The sequence below is a fragment of the Crocuta crocuta genome, unplaced genomic scaffold, assembly GCF_008692635.1.
Source record: "Crocuta crocuta isolate KB4526 unplaced genomic scaffold, BGI_CrCroc_1.0 scaffold186, whole genome shotgun sequence".
Taxonomy (NCBI): Eukaryota; Metazoa; Chordata; class Mammalia; order Carnivora; family Hyaenidae; genus Crocuta; species Crocuta crocuta.
In genome coordinates, this window is record NW_027551569.1 from 6887034 (window position 1) to 6907218 (window position 20185).

General features: G+C 37.5%; 2 protein-coding genes across 8 annotated transcripts in view; one reads left to right on the forward strand and one right to left on the reverse strand.

The window, feature by feature from the left end:
• Positions 1-1657: 1657 nt before the first annotated feature.
• Positions 1658-15793, reverse strand: FCF1 (FCF1 rRNA-processing protein). 2 transcript variants are annotated; one of them, XM_077750755.1, is made up of 8 exons: positions 15749-15793; positions 15370-15437; positions 13536-13607; positions 12797-12945; positions 8657-8729; positions 4325-4412; positions 3195-3289; positions 1658-2480 (listed from the first exon to the last, which is right to left on the reverse strand). In XM_077750755.1, the coding sequence occupies exons 1-8, from the start codon at positions 15749-15751 to the stop codon at positions 2432-2434; spliced, it is 597 nt and encodes a 198-aa protein (XP_077606881.1). In that variant the 5' UTR covers positions 15752-15793; the 3' UTR covers positions 1658-2431. The 2 variants fall into 2 exon arrangements, with proteins under 2 accessions (XP_077606881.1, XP_077606880.1); XM_077750754.1 differs by having other exon boundaries at positions 15716-15758.
• Positions 15794-15870: 77 nt separating this feature from the next.
• Positions 15871-20185, forward strand: part of AREL1 (apoptosis resistant E3 ubiquitin protein ligase 1) — a 50243-nt gene continuing 45928 nt past the window's right edge. For 3 of the 6 annotated variants that reach the window (XM_077750634.1, XM_077750640.1, XM_077750637.1), the window contains exon 1: positions 15871-16088. The gene's annotated coding sequence lies outside the window, so the exon portion shown is untranslated. The remainder of the gene's footprint in view (positions 16089-20185) is intronic. The other 3 variants (XM_077750638.1, XM_077750635.1, XM_077750639.1) reach the window with 1 other exon arrangement.

The following is a 20185-nucleotide window of genomic DNA, read 5'->3' on the forward strand; positions in this document are numbered from 1 at the left end:
ACAGCAGAGAGCCTGATGTGGGGCTCGTACTCACAAACTGTGAAATCATGACGTGAGCTGAAGTCGGACGCTTAACTGACTGAACCACCCAGGTGCCCCATCTTATGATTTTTTTTTTCCATCTTATGATTTTCTTAACATTTCCTTTTCTCTAGCTTATGTTTTGTAAGAATAAAATATATAATACATATAATGTGCAAATTACACTTTTATTGACTGCATGTTAACATTTAAGGCTTCCAATCAAAAGTAGGATATTAGTACTTCAATTTGGGGGGAGTCAAAAATTATACTGCTTTTGAATTGTGCAGGGCATCAGCCTCCAACCCCTGCATTGTTCAAGGGTCAGCTGTATAAATGTGACATAGTTAAGATCCTTTTGATGGAATTTACATTCTTTTCAATTTTTCTCTATTACAAACAGTGGTACAGTAAACAGTCTCCTAGACACCTCATTGTACCTATGTGTGAATGTTTCTTTACAGATTTGTGTTATACTTATGCACTTACATCACACTGACCATGCATTTTAAAGAAAATCACCTGTATAATACCTATAAATAACCAAAAAATAGAATCTGGGTCACTGGATATCTGCAATTTTTTCTTTAATGGCTCCTGCCAAACTGATATTGAAAATGGTTATACCTACTTGCAATCTTCTCAGCATTACATGACCACTCATTTCTTCACACCCTTGCTACATATTGGAAGATCTTTTGGTCAGCCTCTTAATTTTGGGGGCCTGCCTTACACAGAAATGTATACTTTTATTATAGTCACTTACCAATTTTTTCTTTTATGGCTTTATGTTCTCTACTTTCTTTAAAAATTCTATTCAAAGATAATAGGCATTTTTTGTGTTTTTTCCCTAAGACCTTCATAGCTTAAAAAAAAAAAGTTTAGATCTTTCATCCAGTTGAAATATATTCTCTTTAAGGATATGAAGTAGGAATACTAAAACTTTTCTCAAATGGAAAGCCAACTGGCCATTATGATAATATAATAATCACGGACATTAATGAACAGCACTTAACTTGTGGCATGTACGGTTTAATTCCACTTTACCAGGCTTGTTTTGAGGATTAGACAACACATTGTTCAGAGGAAACAAGGAAGACACCAAATGGTCGTGTAATATGCCCAACTTATACAGATATTAACTGGTAGAATCCGAATTCTAACCCCAGTAGAATTACTCCACACTATTTGGCCTTCCAATAAAATTTCCTTTTCTACAGATTTGAAATTCCATTGATAATACACCAACCTGCCATAAATATATCCATTTATGGACTTTCTATTCTATTTCAATTATCTTTGACTATTCTTATACTACCTTGTGATCATTTAAAGTATCTAATCTTATCATGTTATTCACCTTACTTAAAATTTTAATAACTTCCTGTTGACCTCACAATCAAATCCAAACCCTCTAGCATGTCATATAAAGCTTTCTCCTGCATACATCCTCCCTCTGGAGCTTCAGATATGGGTACAGATCTCTTTCCCTTATGTTTTAGTTAGAAAAATCTTCTGGTAGTTGCCTGAGCAGGCCAAGCAGTCATTCCATTAACATCCGTGTCTCCATGCTTTTGTTCATATACTTCCTATGCCTCAATTTGTTTACTTCATGTATTAGGCAAGCACCCATTCATTAAGAAAAATTTTTTTTAATGTTTATTTATTTTTGAGAGAGAGACAGAGTACAAGCAGGGAAGGGGCAGAGAGAGAGGAAGACAGAATCCGAAGCAGGTTTCAGGCTCTGAGCTGTCAGTACAGAACTTGATGCAGGACTCGAACTCACAGACCGTGAGACCATGACCTGAACCGAAGTTGGACACTTAACCGACTGAGCCACCCAGGTGCCTCAAGCACCTTTTCATTTATAAAGATTAACCCAAATATTACTACCTCTAGCCTTTCCTCCCTCCCCATTCCAACCAAGTAAAAAGAAATCATTCTTTTCTAAAATATAGGTAGGTCTATTCCCTCAGACTTTTAACCTGGCATCACTATATTACTATATTTATTCATATACACGTTTCTCTTTTCTCCTATAATATCAATGTCTTGAGGGCAGGACCATACCTTACTAAGTACCTAGTATAACCTTAATAAATATTTGTCGAGTACACCAATATAAAACAACCATCAAATTATATGTGCAGTCATTTGATTTATAAAAAGATTCAACAAAATTCAAAATGATACAAAATATCAATTTCAACAATTGCAACAATTTGAACAATCAAATTCAACAATTTCAACACAACAACATCAAACAATGAGTGTATTTAACCATACTCAGCTCATAACAGAGCAAATGGGTAAGGAAAATAATTCATGCTACAGCGTATTGCTCTATGAACTGGCAACAGAAAAAGTTGGTAAAGGAAGGCACAGGACCTCTATCTTTAGAGTGTTAGAATTAGAACCGAGGGGCTCCATAATCATCCGGCATCCGCTCAATGTTGTACCTGATCAGGACAAAAAAAATTAACACTGGTAAGAAAGGTGGGTCCAGAATCCACCCAAAAAGCCACCCTTTTCTAACTACAACACTGTCATCTCCCCACTGTGAATCCTTTTTGTCAGTGGAACCATTTCAAAGGGGTATCATAATGATTTATAGCAAAATGCTGACTTTAATATATTATCTTTATTTTTCAAAGTCAGAAAGTTAACAAGTGATGCAACCAGGCACTGAGTCCAGGTAAAGCCCAACTCCTCAGCCCATATTCTTCCCACTATGTTGTGTTCTTCCCACATTGAAAAGCACTGACACGGGAACATCCAAGCAGGATAAGGACCAGTTTTTGTTTTTTAAATAAGGTTTTAGATTCCCAGATGAAGTGCTAATCACAACTAGCAGGCTTTCAAAAAAACCAAAACAGCAACAAAAAAAACAGAACAAAAAAAAGCCCCAATATTTCTGTCCAAAAAGATTAGCTTAATTTAAATTACTGCTCTGTATTTAAAGCATGTCTCTCTATTTCTTCTAGTAATCTTATTGTAACAACATGAATGTTTATCTTTTGCCCTTGTTCTTGATACTTCATCTCATTTCTTCAAATATAACTATGTAAGCATTTGATACAACAATCACTTTCAAATCTTCCTACAACCTGACCTCATTTTTAATTGATATCAACTATATACTTTTAATCAGTTCCCCAAGAGACAGTTCTCACCTATGGTTAGAAATGTACATGATGGGAACTCCAGGGATCTTCCGGATCCTTCGTTTAAGGTCCCGGTCAACTGTGGCCACAATGTAACACTTGTGCTGTAAGAGACACCCACTGAGTATTCACACATTGAGTCTACTACTTTGTCATACTGGAAAAGTGTACACTGGCTAATCTGGAGAATTACTCATTTTCACAGTAAATAGCAAAGAAAAGGTTATAACAATTTGTGGAGTAGCTACTATATTCTAGGAGTTCTTATTTATAAAACATATAATAATAAGTTGCCTGGGGATAATGTACCTCTAAGAATCTTGAGGAGAAGAAGATAGAAAAACTATTTAAAAGCTGCTAACTGGTTTTTGTCTCACAAGTGGAAGACATTTACGGCACATGTAAGACAGATAATTTCTTTTTTGGGAAACACCCCAAAAGACTCTATGCAAAGGCAGAGTAATTGCGTTCGATTAGAGGGCACAGCTTTTGCCTTTCCTGGAATCTCTGGGGTTGGTCTACTCTGAGACCTCCTAGTGGTGGACGTAGGCTAAGTCTCCAGCCATGAAGTCATAACAGGATCTCCAGGACAAGTCTGAGCCTAGCAGCTCTGAAAGCAGGAACATTTAGCTGCTGGTTGTATTATATTTGACTTCTGTCATAGCCAAATCTCTCATTATGTTTTGAAAAGAGCTGAAAGAGCTGTAGCCTGGTGTCCATTGTGCTGTGGGAAATTAAAGCAAATGCTGTCTCACTTACAGGATGGAGTCACTAAAGGGATGGAAGTGTGGTCACTAGATGAAGATGATCATCTTCAGCAGAGAGGGGCTCTAGAAAGGGCAATCGATAGCAGAAGTTTTTGTGGTGCTTGACAAGGAGGTCAGGACAGAAGACTCAAAAACCTAGTTATTCCAGAGTACTTCCAGCACCCTGGCAGACTCAGATGTAACTGAAAAATATTCATGGTTAGTGGGGAGAAACAAAATTCCTGAATAGGGAATAATGGAAATGGATTCTTTTTGATTCACAGGGAGGTGAAACCTGATATTATTTCCAATTCACTTCCTCAAGTAAATGAGGACATCCATGCTTCCTATGAAGAGAAACATAAAGTAAACATTAAAAAAAACTGATGATACCTGAGTTACTCTCTGTACTAAGCAGTCATCTGCATAGGTTCCTTTGTGTGTGCATGGTAATCGTTCAAATCTTGGGTCCTTGGCAATCCTAAAGATTCACAAAATTGGATTAATGAAAACATTCAGGCAATTGGATAACGTTCTGAGTCTTGATCTGTGAAATAAGAGTGACCTTAATCTATGTGGCGATTTTAAGGCATTCCTCTCCTCTTGTATCTTATCTTTTTTTTTAATTAAAAAAAAAATTTTTTTTATGTTTTATTTCTGAGAGAGAGAGATAGACACAGCGTGAGCAGGGGAGGGTCAGAGAGAGAGGGAAACACAGAATCCAAAGCAGGCCCCAGGCTCCGAGCTAGCTGTCAGCATAGAGCCTGATGTGGGGCTCGAACCCAGGAACCGTGAGATCATGACCTGAGCCTAAGTCGGATGCTTAACCAACTGAGCCACCCAGGCACCCTTTGCAGCTTATCTTCTAATTGGAAAGACAATAGATGGAGAAATAAAACTTACTGACAGTGGGTGCATGTCAGGTCATGTAATCTTCACAAAACTCTGAATTATTATATTTCCATTTGACAAATGAGGAAGCAGATTGAGAAAGATTCATTTGTTCAAAGTATACAGCTGGAAAAAGCCAGGATTCAAAATCAAACAATTTTAACCTAGCCATTTCCTTTTTAGAAGCTGTCAACCACAAATGTGCAAGAATATAGGCACAAGGGTGGTCACTGCAGCACACTTTAAATAGTGAAAAGCTGGAGATAATCTGAATATCCATCAGCAAGGAAAAAGTTAAATATATTGTGGTGCCCCCTCCTGTTTTAAAAAAAAAGGAGGTAGAGCTGTCTGTACCAATATGACAGGGCTTGTTGAATTAACAAACTCAAAAAAAAAAAAATTAAATAGCTGAATAAACAAAACAGGCCATTGAAAAATATACCTATTTGATTCCAATTAAGAAAATATAAATCTCTTTCATTGTCTTTCTCTACATTTGGATTTGTTTAGAAGAAAGGTCTGGAAAAACATATACTATCTACTAACCTTTTCAGTTGTCACCCTTAGGGTAGAAGAATGGACAAAGTGTGAATATATAGGGGGACTTTTACTTCTTATTGTCTGTATATGTTTATCTTGTTTGCCATGAATAAATCAAATGTGTTATTTTCACACAAATTTGAAAGAGAAAAGTCCCAAGACCGTGACTCTCAGAGCCATGTTCTTCCTATTATATAATGATGATGAGTCACAAACTGAATAAAAATACAAGGCAGCATATAGGTACCAAGTGCTAGAAAAAGCCTGCATATTGCAGTAGTTCAGAGCTAAGTCACTGTGGATTTGGTGTACTTATAAAAAATTATATGGTTGTTAAATAAAATGAAGACGAAAGAATATTCCAAGCAAAGTGAAGGCAGGCACGTTCCAAACAGGGCACCAATCATCTATAAAATGGTTCAGTGGTGCTCAGGAAAAAGTGAGCCCATGTTTCTGGTGAAAAGAGTGTCCATGCAGAGGAGAGGAAAATAGGACTGCGAAGATGAACTTTTTGCAGTGACACTGCCAAACTGCTCTCCAAAGTGACTGTCTACTTCATATCCTTTTGAAAATTCTCACCATCCCTTGTCTTAACTATTCATAGCGCTGTTAAGCAGGCTTCATTTCTTGCCAATCAGCTGGGTAGGAAACGATTTCTCCTTGTGAATTTAAGGATTTTGTCCTTGTCGTATGGATTTGTAGTTTTTATATACTTTGAAAATAAGCCCTTTGTTGATCATATACATTACTAATATCTTCTATCTGTGGTTTGTTGTTTCACCTTGTTTATGCTGTCTTTTGTTAAATTGTAGTATTCAATCTCAATATAGTCAGATCGATTAGTTTTCCATTATGGTTTGGACTTAAGAAATTCCTGCCCACTCTGCAACCACTAAGATATTCTCTAGATTTTCTATTAAAATCTAGATACTCAATCTACTTGGAATTGATTTTTGTGAAAGAGGGAAGAACCCAATTTTCTTTCTTTCCACAGGGATAATCAATATTTTAATTGTTTATCACTTGCCCGTTCATCTAAAATGCTACCACTCTTATACATTAGGTTCCCGTTTTTCTTTGCCTTTAAAAAACTTAGCTTTATTAGGTATAAATGAAATATAATAAAATTCACCGACTATACATGTAAAATTTGATGAGTTTTGACACATTAATATATTCATGTTACAATCTCCACAACTGAAATATAGAACATTTCCATCATTCAAAAATTTACCTGCAGCCCTTTGCAGTTAATCCACTTTTCTCACGCTCAGCTCCAGGTAACCACCGGTCTATATCCCATTAGTGAAGTTTTGCCTTTCCTGGAACTTCATTATAAATAGCATCACACTTCTGGATTGACAGAAATGTTCTATTTCATGATTATGATGGTGGTTCCTTAACTGTACACATTTGCAAGCCCATCAAATTATACAATTAAACTTGGTGAATTTTATAGTATATAATTTACACCTCTAAAAGGTCACACAGACATACAAATTCACTGGTGTATTTTGGATGCTGAGTCTTTCACTCATGCATGATTTTGTAATATTGATTTGCAATATTGATCATTTGGAAAAGAGTGATTCAGTGAATTACACAAATCTTCCAAATACTGACACATATCATTATATAGTATCAAAAAAAATCATACTCAGCATCTTCACTGGTCTCAACAGAAAGGTCTTTAGTATTGGAAATGTGATAAGCTCGTGGTTTTCCAAAACTCTAATTTTCACTTGAAAGCCTGAACTTCATCATTCATAATACAGTATGTTGTTTTCCTTGAAGTGACAGATTTACTGCATTAATTTTTGAGAAACTATCCACTAAATACTAAAGTCTGAAAACCCAGTGTTTGTCAGTTATTCTTCACGTAAAAATGACACTTCATGAAAAAACAGCTGGTCTGGCTCACAATTCAAACAAGCACATGAATGCTTCTCATTGAGACAAGCTTTGTTCTTTGGTAAGCAGCAGAAGTGCTCAAGGTGTACTTGACACTTCATCACAAGGAATACCGATGTGTACTCTACGGTAGAGATTTAACAAAATCAACAAATTTTGATGCTTCATCAAGGATAATTTTTTTTTAAAAAAAATTAAAAATGTTTATCTTTGAGAGCGAGCGAGCGAGAGAGAGACAGAGCAAGCCAGAGTGCACATGTGAGCAAGAGAGAGAGGGGGACACACAGGATCTGAAGCAGGCTCCAGGCTCTGCTCACAGGAGAGAGCCCAAAGCAGGGCTCGAACTCACAAACCATGAGATTATAACCTGAGCCAAAGTCAGACGCTTAACTGACTGAGCCACCCAGGCAGCCCTCATCAAGGATATTCTTAAGTGACTGTGGGCTTTGGGGTTTTTTTTTAGTAATCTCTACACCCAACCTATAACCCTGAGATCAAGAGCTGCATACTCTACCAACTGAGGCAGCCAGGTGACCCTAGGTTTTTGTTTTTGTTTTTTGAACTGTCAGTGAGTGGCTGTGAAGAATAATACAAAGACTACTAGCATTATTTGGGTCCATTGCCTTGATTGGTACTAAGGTATCAGCATTTCTGCTATCAATATAAATGTCAGCACAGCCACAAAGATAATGTCTTGGTCCCATTGTGAAAAAGTTTTGTAAACTCCCTGCAAAAGATCTCTGGGACTTCTAGGGGTCCACAGATCATACTTTGGAGACCACTACTTTTAAATCAAGTGCACTTTCTAGAGTAAGCTCAAAATCTAGAATGTGAATCCTTTATGTATAAGGTTCTTTTTTTTTTTTCTTTGAGAAAGAGAGAGTGAATGAGTGAGTGTAAATGAACAGGGGAAGGGCAGAAATAGAGGGAGACACGGAATCTGAAGCAGGCTCCAGGCTCTGAGCCGTCAACACAGAGCCCAACACGGGGCTCGAACTCACGAACTGTGTAATCATGACCCAAGGCACCTGAGCCAAAGTCAGACGCTTAACCAACTGAGCCAGCCAGGCATCCTGCTTTACTTATGAGATTCTGTAAGAGATTATCTAGATAACAAACTAATAAAAAAGACACTTTCTAATTGAAAATCTAGAGGAACTTAAAAGGAGGCCGAAAGACCGATATGACTAAGTAACTTCATTCAAAAAGCTTCAGCTTAAAAATTTCTAACCTTCACATGTTTGCTTTCTTGATCATAAATGGTTAACTAGTTTTGTATGATTTTTATTTAAACTAATAATATAAGAAATCTTTGGACAGCAAACAGATGGAGGATGGTCAAAAGAATCTTCAGTATAACAATGTAGACCAGCTCCTTCCTACCTTAGAGCCACTCGATACTTTTGACCCAATTTCTCAATTTCAGCCATTACACAGTCAGTTATACAAGGGATACCTGCCAGGGAAAAATATACATATTAATAATGGAACTTGTAAAGAAACTAGTTTTACTCTCTCTGATTTATATCCTATTATAAGCCTTTAAAAGATCCATGAGGCTTCTAAAATCACAGCAAAATAAGCACACTGAAATGAATAATAAGAACCAGAGGTGAATAAAATCCCTATTGATAAAGAAACTAGAAAGCTGTCCCAACCCCATACCACAGATTCATAAAGTGTCTTAAATGTATCTGGGGGAATAAGTTAAGTTGGACGCCGTCATTCTTTCTATATTAAAATATATTCTAGATGGAAAAAAATTTAAATATGAGCCAAAAGAAACCATGAAATTAATCAGAAAATGTAAATCTGATCACATCAAAATAGAAAACTTCTGTTTGAAAGCTATCAAAGTCAAATTAAAATAAAAACAAACTAGGAAAAATATTTCTACACATTTGTCAAAGGGCTAATTTCCTTAATATACAGAGAGCTTAAGGATAGCTTAAGTTATGTGCTGATTGCCAGATAACGTGCCAAGCATTTTACAAGGATTATCACATTTGATGATCAGAATGATTCCTTTTAGGTAGCATTGTTATTATTATCATCCCCATTTTATAGATGAGGAACCTAAGACACAAAGAAGTAAGTAGAAGCAAATGGTGAAGCCAAGATTTGAACGAGACTGTCAGGCTATTGACTGGATTCTTAACAACCATGCCACATTTCAGTTCATGCACTTCGGGTCATAGAAGAAATACAATGGTCAATGAGCATAAAGATGTTGAATTTCACTCCTAATTAAAAGAGTGAAATGAAACAAGATTTCATTTCCTTCCTATTAGAGTGGCAAAGACAAAGCAAGGAAAATACCCGATAGTGAGCAAACAGGTATTCTCACACTAAGTTCATAGGTGTAAAACTACGTATTACCCTTTTAGGGCAATTTTGTAATACTTGTTAAAAAAATATACATACCCCTTGATACTGCAATACAGCTTCTAGAAATGTAATCGGCGGGGGGGAAGGGGGGAGGAAACGCATGGGTGGATCAGTAGGTTAAGTGCCCAATACCTGGTATCGGCTCAGGTCATGAGTTTGAGTCCCAAGTATTACTCCAGACTGACAGCGTGAAGCCTGCTTGAGATTCTCTCTCTCTACCCCTCCCTCCCTTCTCTCAAAATAAATATTTTTCAAAAATTACTCCACCCTAACAGAGATATATTCACATTGCTATTCTCTATAGTCTTATATATAATAAGGTAAAAACTGCAAGTAATCCAAATATCTAACAGGATATTGGCTTTTAAAAATTATATGGGGTGCCTGTGTGGCTCAGTTGGTTAAGCGTCTGACTTCAGCTCAGGTCATGATCTCACAGTCTGTGAATTTGAGCCCTGCATTGGGCTCTGGGCTGACAGCTCGGAACCTGGAGCCTGCTTCAGATTCTGTGTCTCTNTATATTTGTTCAATGTAAAAAATAAGAAGGAATGGATGAATACGATGTGATCTAGCCTTACAATAGAATATTATTTGGTAATGAAAAGAAATGAGGCTTTAACATGGATGAGTCCTGAAAACATGCTAAGAGGATGAAATATTATATGATCTCACTGTAATGAAATGTCCCAAACAGGCAAATCTATAGAGACAGGATGTAAATTAGTGGTTGTCTAGGGGAGGGAGAGATGAAAGGTTGGGGATGATGGCTAAGGGGTGTAGAGTTTCTTTTTGGGTAACACAATGTTCTAAAATCAAATGCCCTAAAAGCCATTGAATCATACACTTTAAACGGTATGTGAAATATATCTCAAAGCTATTAAAAAAGGCCCAAAGATAAGAGTAAATAATCCATAAGCCATTTTCAAAAATAAACAAAAAAAACCTATACTTCACAGAGACTACATATGAGTTTTTAAAAACTGCCCCTCTCTGAGGAAAGGCATTATAGGAACCTTTAATTTTTTTTATGCAAGATTTTTTTTCATAAGTACAGAAATGTTTTTGAATGTGTACAAAGTTCTGAAATTTGAAAGTAAAGTACTATGCCCAGAAGAAAAAGTAGTTGTAAAATGGAAGTATGAAATCAGTAAGATCAGACAGTCATGGACTCAAGGAGCAATACGCACCTTAAGAGGATCAATTTCAGAGCCATACAGCAGTGAAACAAGCAAGGGCTTGCACCTGGAGCAGGAAAGCAGGCCTAGGAAGAATACTATCAAGAAAGAGAGGGTAACAGGAAAGAGGACTCATGGACAGAAAAGAAAGCTGCTGGAAAGCTAACGTATCCTCCCTTGTTGGAACATCAGGCAGAAATGGGACCAGAAGCTATGGAAAGGTCAAAGGGACATCTTCAAGGGAAGAATAAAAGTCTTCCTTCAGGTATAAAGGCAACTGAGGAAAAATTAAACAGCTAGAGCTTAAAAAACAGTTAAAGAGTCTCCTAGGTAACTGAGTTTGTATTGTTCTTGAATATTTCTTCAAACTTTGCTTTGAAGTATTATGTTACACAGAAGACTGGGACACATACATCCATCTGAAAAAATTGCTGTTCCTTGATGCTTTCCCACCTCACCAATTCTGATCCTTATAGACTACTATTTTACTTCATTAGCTGTTTTTCCCATTTGGTGGTTACCTTTGTATCTTGATATAATAAATGTATGCAGTCACTTTTATGTTTATTAATTTTAGGGCGTTTGAAGAATTTAGCTCTCTTACGTCACATATTCCTTACCTCATCTTCCCAACTTGTTAGTTTGTTTGTTTTTTTTAATGTTTTATTTATTTCTAGGAGAGAGAGAGACAGCGTGAGCAGGGGAGGGTCAGAAAGAGAGGGAGTCACAGACTGAAACAGGCTCCAGGCTCTGAGCTGGCAGTCAGCACAGAGCCCGACACGGGGCACGAACTCACGAACCGCAAGATCGTGACCTAAGCGAAAGTCGGACGCTTAACCGACTAAGCCACCCAGGCGCCCCCCAACTTGTTAGTTTTAATAAATCAATAAACAAAATTTACATTACTATAAGTCTATAACTGTTGGTCATTATATAGCATCTTTTAAAAATTAAAGAAGGAGGTGCAAATTTTTTTCCTTTGATTTATTCTTTATGGCAAAGTATAAGTCTAATTTCATTTGTAACTTTAACTAGATGACTGGAAAATATATAAATATAAACCCACCACAAAATGCAACAGATCTCACTATTAGGAAGTTATTCCCTTGTACATGACCTAGAGGTTTTTCTTCTTACTCACGGTGGTGAAGGAAGATCAATGGAAGGAGGAAATATCTAAACACAAGGGAAATCTACTAATGGTAAACTGCATACCGAGGTGTAAATAACCTCTCCAGTCCTTTGTGGCACAAATAAATACCAAAATGAATAAACTTAGGAATTGTTAGCCAGCATCACTTCTAGTTCTGTGATCATAAATGGCAAAATACCTTATTTAGCTTTTCCACACTGGAGTGGAATGGAGAATGTTTCCTCCTTAATGTAAAAGAACACATATTCCGAAAAATATAATAAATTTTCATTTACCCAAAAATTTAAAATCCAGAATTCTAGGGGCACCTGGGTGGCTCAGTCGGTTAAGTGTCCGACTTCAGCTCAGGTCATGATTTTAGAGTTCTTGGGTTCGAGCCCCATGTCAGGCTCTGTGCTGAACGTTTGTTTAGAGCCTGGAGCCTACTTCAGATTCTGTGTCTCCTTCTCTCTCTGCCGCTCCCTGCTCACGCTCTGTCTCATTCTCTCTCTCAAAAATAAATAAATACAAAAAAAAAAAAAAAAACCAAACCCTCCAGAATTCTAAAACACAAAATTCCCATTCTATGTTCAAATTGATATCCACAACAATGGTCAAAGCAGGCTAAGTGGTTTCTGAACTGTGGAAGTTTAATTATTCCCAGTCAAATCTGCATTATATTTCAATTCACTAAAAATGGTCATTGCTATGGTGAGCAAATTAAATGACCAAAAATCCAATTAACTAGGACCCTAGTCCCTTCATGTATTTGGGTAAATATACTTATTCTCTACAAACATCACAGAAAGGCAAAAGAATGATACTCACACTTGGCATACAGACAGTCCATCATTGATTGTACTAAATCGAGTTTCGCTTTAATGGAAAAGTTGATAAAGTTGGTATCAACCAGGATGTGGTAAGGTGGGCCCAGCTGTGTGTTATATTGGAAGAATAAGCAGGAAGGATGTTGGGGGCTGAAGGAAGAACATACAAAACACAAAATAATGTCTACATTGATATTTTGGTATCAACAACGCAAATGAAGTCTCTGCTTCAAACAGTTTGCTATAGATTAAGCTCCCATTTCCTTATTCATTGGAAGTAAATCCTAATAAACCCTGTGATGATATATTCATTACCAGTCTAGGGCAAAATGAGAAAAATAAGGAAAACTGGCTGAAGTTTCATCAAGTGTATTTATTTAAAAAGAATTACTGTATTCTGAAATTCTGTCCTTACTATTTTTGGTGATACATTCTTTCATCAAATGCTGGTGTGTTAGACAATGACAATTGTTTCTTTTGAAAGATCTTGGCAAAGAAAAAGTTAGTAATTCTACATCTAATCCCCAAGATTTTAGGGGAAATTTATTGCTCCATGAAATCCAAAAACCTATAAACCATTGGAATTAATACATGTTTCCCAATATCACTTTCATTTGCATGGTTGTGTCAGACTTACAAATGACTGAGCAAATCAGCTAAGAGAAAGCTTGGATTTCTAACAATTCTATGGTTCTAAAATGTCCCTTCTAAAGGAAAACTTGAAATTTTTTATTACTTACACTTCTCTTTCCTTGAGTGCACTGGGATCTTTCTTTTCTTTCTTTTTAGGTTTCAATCTATCCTTCTCTTTACTAGGAAAAAAGAGAGTAAATTAAATGTAAGAGAGAAGGAAAAAACCATAGCAGTTATAACCTTATTCAAAATTTAAATTTTCTGAGTTGTTTTTTTTTTTTGGTCTTCAGAGGAAATCCTACTTTGTGCCTTTTGTAAAAAATTTTTTTAACGTCTATTCATTTTTGAGAGACAGAGACAGCATGAGGAGGGGAGGGACGGAAAGAGAGAGAAGGTGACACAGAATCTCAAGCAGGTTCCAGGCTCTGAGCTAGCTGTCACCACAGAGCCCAAGGCAGGGCTCAAACCCACGAACCGTGAGATCATGACCTGGGCCGAAGTTGGATGCTTAACTGACTGAGCTACTAAGGCGCCCCCCCACTGTGATTATCTTTATGTTATTATCAACATACACCTTCTAAGCAAAAATAACTGTGTGGGAAATAGGCTGGAAGTAACACAATCAGTTAAACACTATGAAATTTAAAAATCTCTACCAGTAATCCATTATAATTGTTAACGGGTAAACAGACATTAATTATACTATAATTTCTTTGTCAGAAGCTTTTCATATCAAGGATCAAAATCCATTTCAATGCAGTGGAGAAACGGGCTGACATTTATCTTCTGAATACTCAAATGCACCAAAGTAGGAGGAAAAAGTTTCCCCCACATGCCTCCTATAAAAGGCTAAACTGTAAAAATACATATAAAATATTTGCCCCTTAACTGCAAATACAATATTATCAATGAGGCAAATTCCCTAAAAATGACATAATAAATACAAATCAAAGGCTGAGAATACAATTTTTTAAATGTTTACTTATTTATTTTGAGAGAGAGAAAGAGAGTACAAACAGGGAAGGAGGAGAAAGAGGGAAAGAGAGAATCCCAAGCCAAGTTCTGCAATGTTAACGCAGAGCCAGATGTGGGGCTTGATCCCATGAACTGAGAGATCATGACCTGAACCAAAATCCAGAGCCAGCTAAGCCACCAAGGTGCCCCAGAGAATACAATTTAATAACACTTAAAGCCATTCCTTTGTTCAAAGGCTATTAAACACAATGAAAACTATTTCTTTGTTTTCTTTCCTTTCCTTCCTTTCTTTCTAGTAAGCTCTAGGCCCAATGTGGGGCTTGAACTCGGGATCAAGAGTCCCATGCTCTACTGCTGACTGAGCCAACCAGGTGCCCCAAGACCAGTCCTTATTTAATAACTTTGTCTATTCTTCATTGAAGCAGGGAGGCTTACAATAGGGAACATGATTCCACTCTCCCACAGTGGTTTGGACTCTTAGAAGATTTATAAAACAGAGAGATCTAGGTGTTTTCCCATTCATTTTTTCAGAACTATTTAAGTGGCAGGAGCTGGGGACACAAGATAAATATGGTCTCTGACCTCACCTTCTTTCAACCATTTTAACAAATATTCTCTCACCCCCGGGGGGAATGTAGTAGTGTAGTAGTGTAATGTAATGTAGTAGTGCAAAAACATTATAGACATTCCTACCAAACTTTTAGGATGCTTAAATGTGACATGGTAGATAAAATATACAAAACGGTGGAACAGCAAACACTTCAGAAATATTTAGTTCCCATCCCTTTCCCCAGTGTAATCGCTCGATATTTAAATGGCTATTACACACTTGCCTAGTACCCTATGCTATGTAAATCCAAGACATAACCATTTTAAACGTAAACACAAAATGACAACAAAGACTTTTACTACTTATCCGCTCCTAACTCTGGTATCTTTGGATATAGACTGATTCCAGATACTCACAGCCTCTGATCTCGGAGACTAAGCATTCGCTTCATGGTTGCATACTTTCTTGCTTTCTTTTGCTTCCCCTTGAAATAGAAATTTTAGAGTTAAAAGAGTTGGAAATACATTGCATCTTCTTGAGTTATTTCTCTTCTTTTGTCCATTCCCGTCCCTTCTTCCCCCAAATACCCAGCACCTCTTATCCACTGTGCCCCAACCTGACCCTCTCCTCACTCGCTAGAGCATAACAGGCATCGCGCAGAGCAGTTTAAGAACTACAGTCAGAATGAAAATAATTAAGGGTAATGCGGAGGATATCTAGGTAGCCTCTGACTGGCTCAATCTCTACCCAAAATGCGGTTACCCAAATAAAGGCCCCTTCTTGGACACTCCGTACCATGTTCACGCCGCACTCTAGTTTCTTCCGGAATCACCAACGGCGCGACGTTTTTGCGTCATTCAACTATACTTCCGGCAAAGGCTAGCCCGGAAGCGGAAGTCGCTTTGGGAAACGGAAAAGCCTGAAGCCGGCTCCCTGCCTGAGCAGTGATCTGTACTGGGGTCTCTTGGGGGAGGATCTTGGGCCAGTCTTGTGCCGGGTGCTGCCGCCGCTTCTCCGGGCGGCAGAGCTGGGACTCCGCTTCGCTGCTGGGGTAACGTTCTCTCCTCCGTCACTCTAGCCCGGGACAGTGCCCGAGGACCAGCCTGCACTAGAGTTCCAGAGAGGCAGAACTGGGGTAGGAGGGGATGGCATTCTGGGTTTTCCAGTAGTTTGAAATACATTCTCCTCATCCCCCAGTGCTGGGGTATCAGGTCTTTACGGTGCAATTGGGAGGCTCTTGGGTACCTACTTGGTTCTCCTAGCTGACATGGTGCTTCGTGCAGTTAGGTGGACGATTCTCCAGATTGTCTCGAGTAAATACCGTATATTCGTCTTGGGGCAGAGAGGGATGAATCATCGTTTGAGGGCCTTTTTTAGACTATCTCCAGAAAATTGGGGCATAAGCTTGCATACGTTACTAGTTACCAAGCCAGAAAAATGGTGGGGGAATAATTGACATTTATTGGGAAGACTTGATGTGTCATCACCCTTAATGGGAAAGGGAGAGTTTTTGAGAATGAGAAGGGAAAGAGAACTTATATATATAAGTACACATATGTATATATGTGTACGTATATATATATATATATTTTTTTTGAGCAGCTGCTGTGCACTTCGGTGTTTCTTAGCCTTTTGGAGATCACGTATCCCTTGAAGGTTTGTGGAAAGCCAGAGACAATTCTTTTAGAACAATGGATACACATATATTTGTCATACAATCGATGAGACTCAGAGATTATAAAGCCCATCTGTGGGCATTCTAGGTGTCTGTGAACTTAAGGTTAGGAGCCCCTATCTTGTATACCGTACTTGGCACTTTAATTATGTTAGCTTCTTTGACCTTCACAATAACTTGAGTACCCTCCTTTTACATGTGGGGAAGCTGGGGCTCAAACTTTATTCAGGAGTTTCTTCGAGTTTGATTTAATTCCAAAGCCTGTGCTTTTCTTATTGCACAAAGCTATCCTTGTGTTGAAATCCAAAAAGGTTATTAAGTTAAAAAGACAGAAAGCTGGCCTTCGCATAGCTTTTACTATGAAACATAGTGTACTCATTAACATGAACTTTAGTCTAATGGAATTAAACCCTTGGTCAACCTCTTATTAGCTGTATGGCATTATCTGTACCTCAGTTTCTTCATCTATAAAGTGGAGGTCATCTCAGTAGAACCTGTCTTACAGGGATGTTATCAGGGCTAGATGAATAAAAATGTGAAGTGACTAGAACAATACCCACCACAAATAAACCCTGTCATTATCATTGTGTGTCTTCCAACATGTGGTATTTGGGTTTTATGCCAATTGTACTTTAATGCAATTTGGATAACAGTGGGCACACATACCCATTGTTTTGGATCTGGAATGTATTGATATCCCCAAGAACCTTATAACGTTTTCAGTTCTTGAAAAGTTCAGCCACAGGGTGATTTCTTGTGTTGATTTGTGTATAGACACAGTTTTCTTCCTTCTTCTCCTTTTTCTTTTGGGCTTGCAGGCATTTAGATAGCTTTGTAATTCACATACCGGACTTTGTAGGCTCTGAATTTTTTATGTTGAAACAGTTTTATTCAACTTATTTATTCAACTTATTTATTCAATTTATTGAATCACCTACAGATACTGTATGTACCTCCTGCTTTACCCCATTTGCGGTCACTAGAAGTCCCTAATCTCTTTGAGGCAGCTGTCTGCAAGCTGTCATTTGTGGGTAGAACTGAGAGCAACCACTTTTTCGACTCATTAGAACCTCTTGGTGATTAGGCAATAACCTTTTGAAGCAAACATGATTAAACATTTGGATATTGATACCGTATTATAGATTGGTTCAGAGGGAAAAATGCATGTAATTAATAGTAATTTGCATTTAAATTCAACTACTGACAGAAGAACACTCTCGTGGTAATGTGTACCATGAATGTTGGAATCCATGAACAGTAACAATTTTTTTTTAAAAAACAAGCAGTTTGTAATATCTATTCTGAGAATTCTCTGGCTTCCTTATTTGGTAATACTTGAGAGGGAGCTACGTTAGTGTGGGAACACCACAGGGCATGAGAACATACTTAGAAAAATGTTTTTTGTTGAATTGTAGTTTTATCACAATCTGAGATTTGTAGAGCCTAAGATTAAAGTACTGAGATGCTCTATAGCATGTTTTGGTGTTGATGGAAGTGGGGAGATGGTGTTGCTTTGCGTCGGGTGGGAGCAGAAAGTAATTGCTTTTGATTACATACTTGTGAGAAAAAGAAATGGTCTTAGTCCTTCTCAGCAGTCAAGAGGGTTGTTTTGTACTTTTCTGCAATCTTGAAAGAATTTTTTAAGGCTTTCAACCCACAGTTTTGAACACATAATTGGTCTTGGGATTCATTCCATTCGCTAATTGGTCTAACTTACTAATTTAAGTTAATAACAAATTTCTTTATAAAATTATGGATAATGAAAGATTCCTTTAAAACTCTTGTATTTCAGTGTTAGAAAGTTAAAGCTAGAATCACTTTTGTGGCCATCAAGGGAAAAAAAATAATGCACAGATATTTTCTTCGTTTTCAAGTTACAGTTTTTACACTTGTTTTTGTCTTGTGATACTGAGGTTTTTTTCCCCCCGGCATCAGTTGTCATTAATTATTTTTCTGTTTACCTGGCTGCCTTCTAAAAATATAACATGTTATACAGCATCTTCCACTCCTAAGATATTGATACTGAATTGGCTTGTAAGGATACCTCAGAGGTCCGCTAACATGTTCATTCATTCAGAAGGCATTTAACAAGGGCCTGTTTTGCCCTAGGCAGTGTGCTAGGTACTCTTCAAGAGTTCAGGCCTATGTTGGAGATAGACTTATGAACAGATAAATTATGGTAGGTGGTTCAACAGAGGTATGTAAATTGAATAGTTTTATAGGAATTGTTCTACCTGTTCATTTTTATGGAAGTGGTTCAACAGGAGTACTGTTGTGTAATATATATTACACGTACCATATTAATATTACAACATACCATGTAACAAATCAGACCTTATGAACTTAATGGGTTCTCATATATCATTTTACTTTTTTTCTTTTTAATGTTTTATTTATTTCTAGGAGAGAGAGAGACAGCGTGAGCAGGGGAGGGTCAGAGAGAGAGGGAGTCACAGACTGAAACAGGCTCCAGGCTCTGAGCTGGCAGTCAGCACAGAGCCCGATGCGGGGCTCGAACCCACGAACCGTGAGATCATGACCTAAGCGAAAGTCGGACGCTTAACCGACTAAGCCACCCAGGCGCCCCTATCATTTTACTTTTTAAATGACTTCAGTCATTTAATAGCTTAGGTTTGAATTTTAATTCTCTTTCTTTGGTTTCTTTTTTGAAGCGTTCATGAATATTTAGCCTTTACTAATTTTCTTTCATATAGTAGTTTTAAAACTTGTGAGGTTGTTAAGCCTTATTGCAGTTTGTGTGTATGTACCTGTGCACATACATCTGTGTGTGCGCACACGTGGTCACCTGAGGCCTTGGTATGGTGTAGCACCATGATGTTTTCCTGACGGGATTCTTGAAGCCTGTTCTACAAATGTGGTTTAATAGAGATGAGTATTCATTTGGTTATAAGAAACCAGACAGTCATTGTAAACATGTGTTTTGTCATTTAGCCTGAATTGAACCATGCCATTTGATTTTAATATGAATTTTTGCCTTGAATAATTGAATGATTTGCACAATGTTTTTTGGAACTTCTAGCTGCAGCATCATTTCAGTGTAGTTTGCCTGTTGATGTTGAGATGCTAGTAGTAGTCAACATCTGTTCATTGTATTTTCTAGTCATTATTTTTGGTCAGAGATCAGGTAAAGGTAATCTAATAATATACAGCATACATTTTCTGCAGGTTCCCCTTGCTCTTATCCAGAGATCTAGCCCAGGTTATTTTAACCCCTCTTTTGTCCACTTAGAGGTACCACTCCAAGGATACCCCTTGTTGTATATATGATCTAGTTTTTCAAGTCTTGGTGAGGAAGAAAAGCCAGCTAGACTGCATAAATTGTTTATGGAAAAGACCGAAATTAATTTGGAAAAAGTGTTTTAACCAAGCATTACCTGGATTGGGGTAGGGAAGGGGGGGGTGGGGGCATGATCAGAATCCTAGGAAGAATGATGATATAAAATGGAGAGCCAGATGTAATTTTTTAAAAGTCACATTTTATTTTGGGGTAATTTTAGATTTACAGAGAAATTGCAAGGATAGTACAGAGAGTTCCT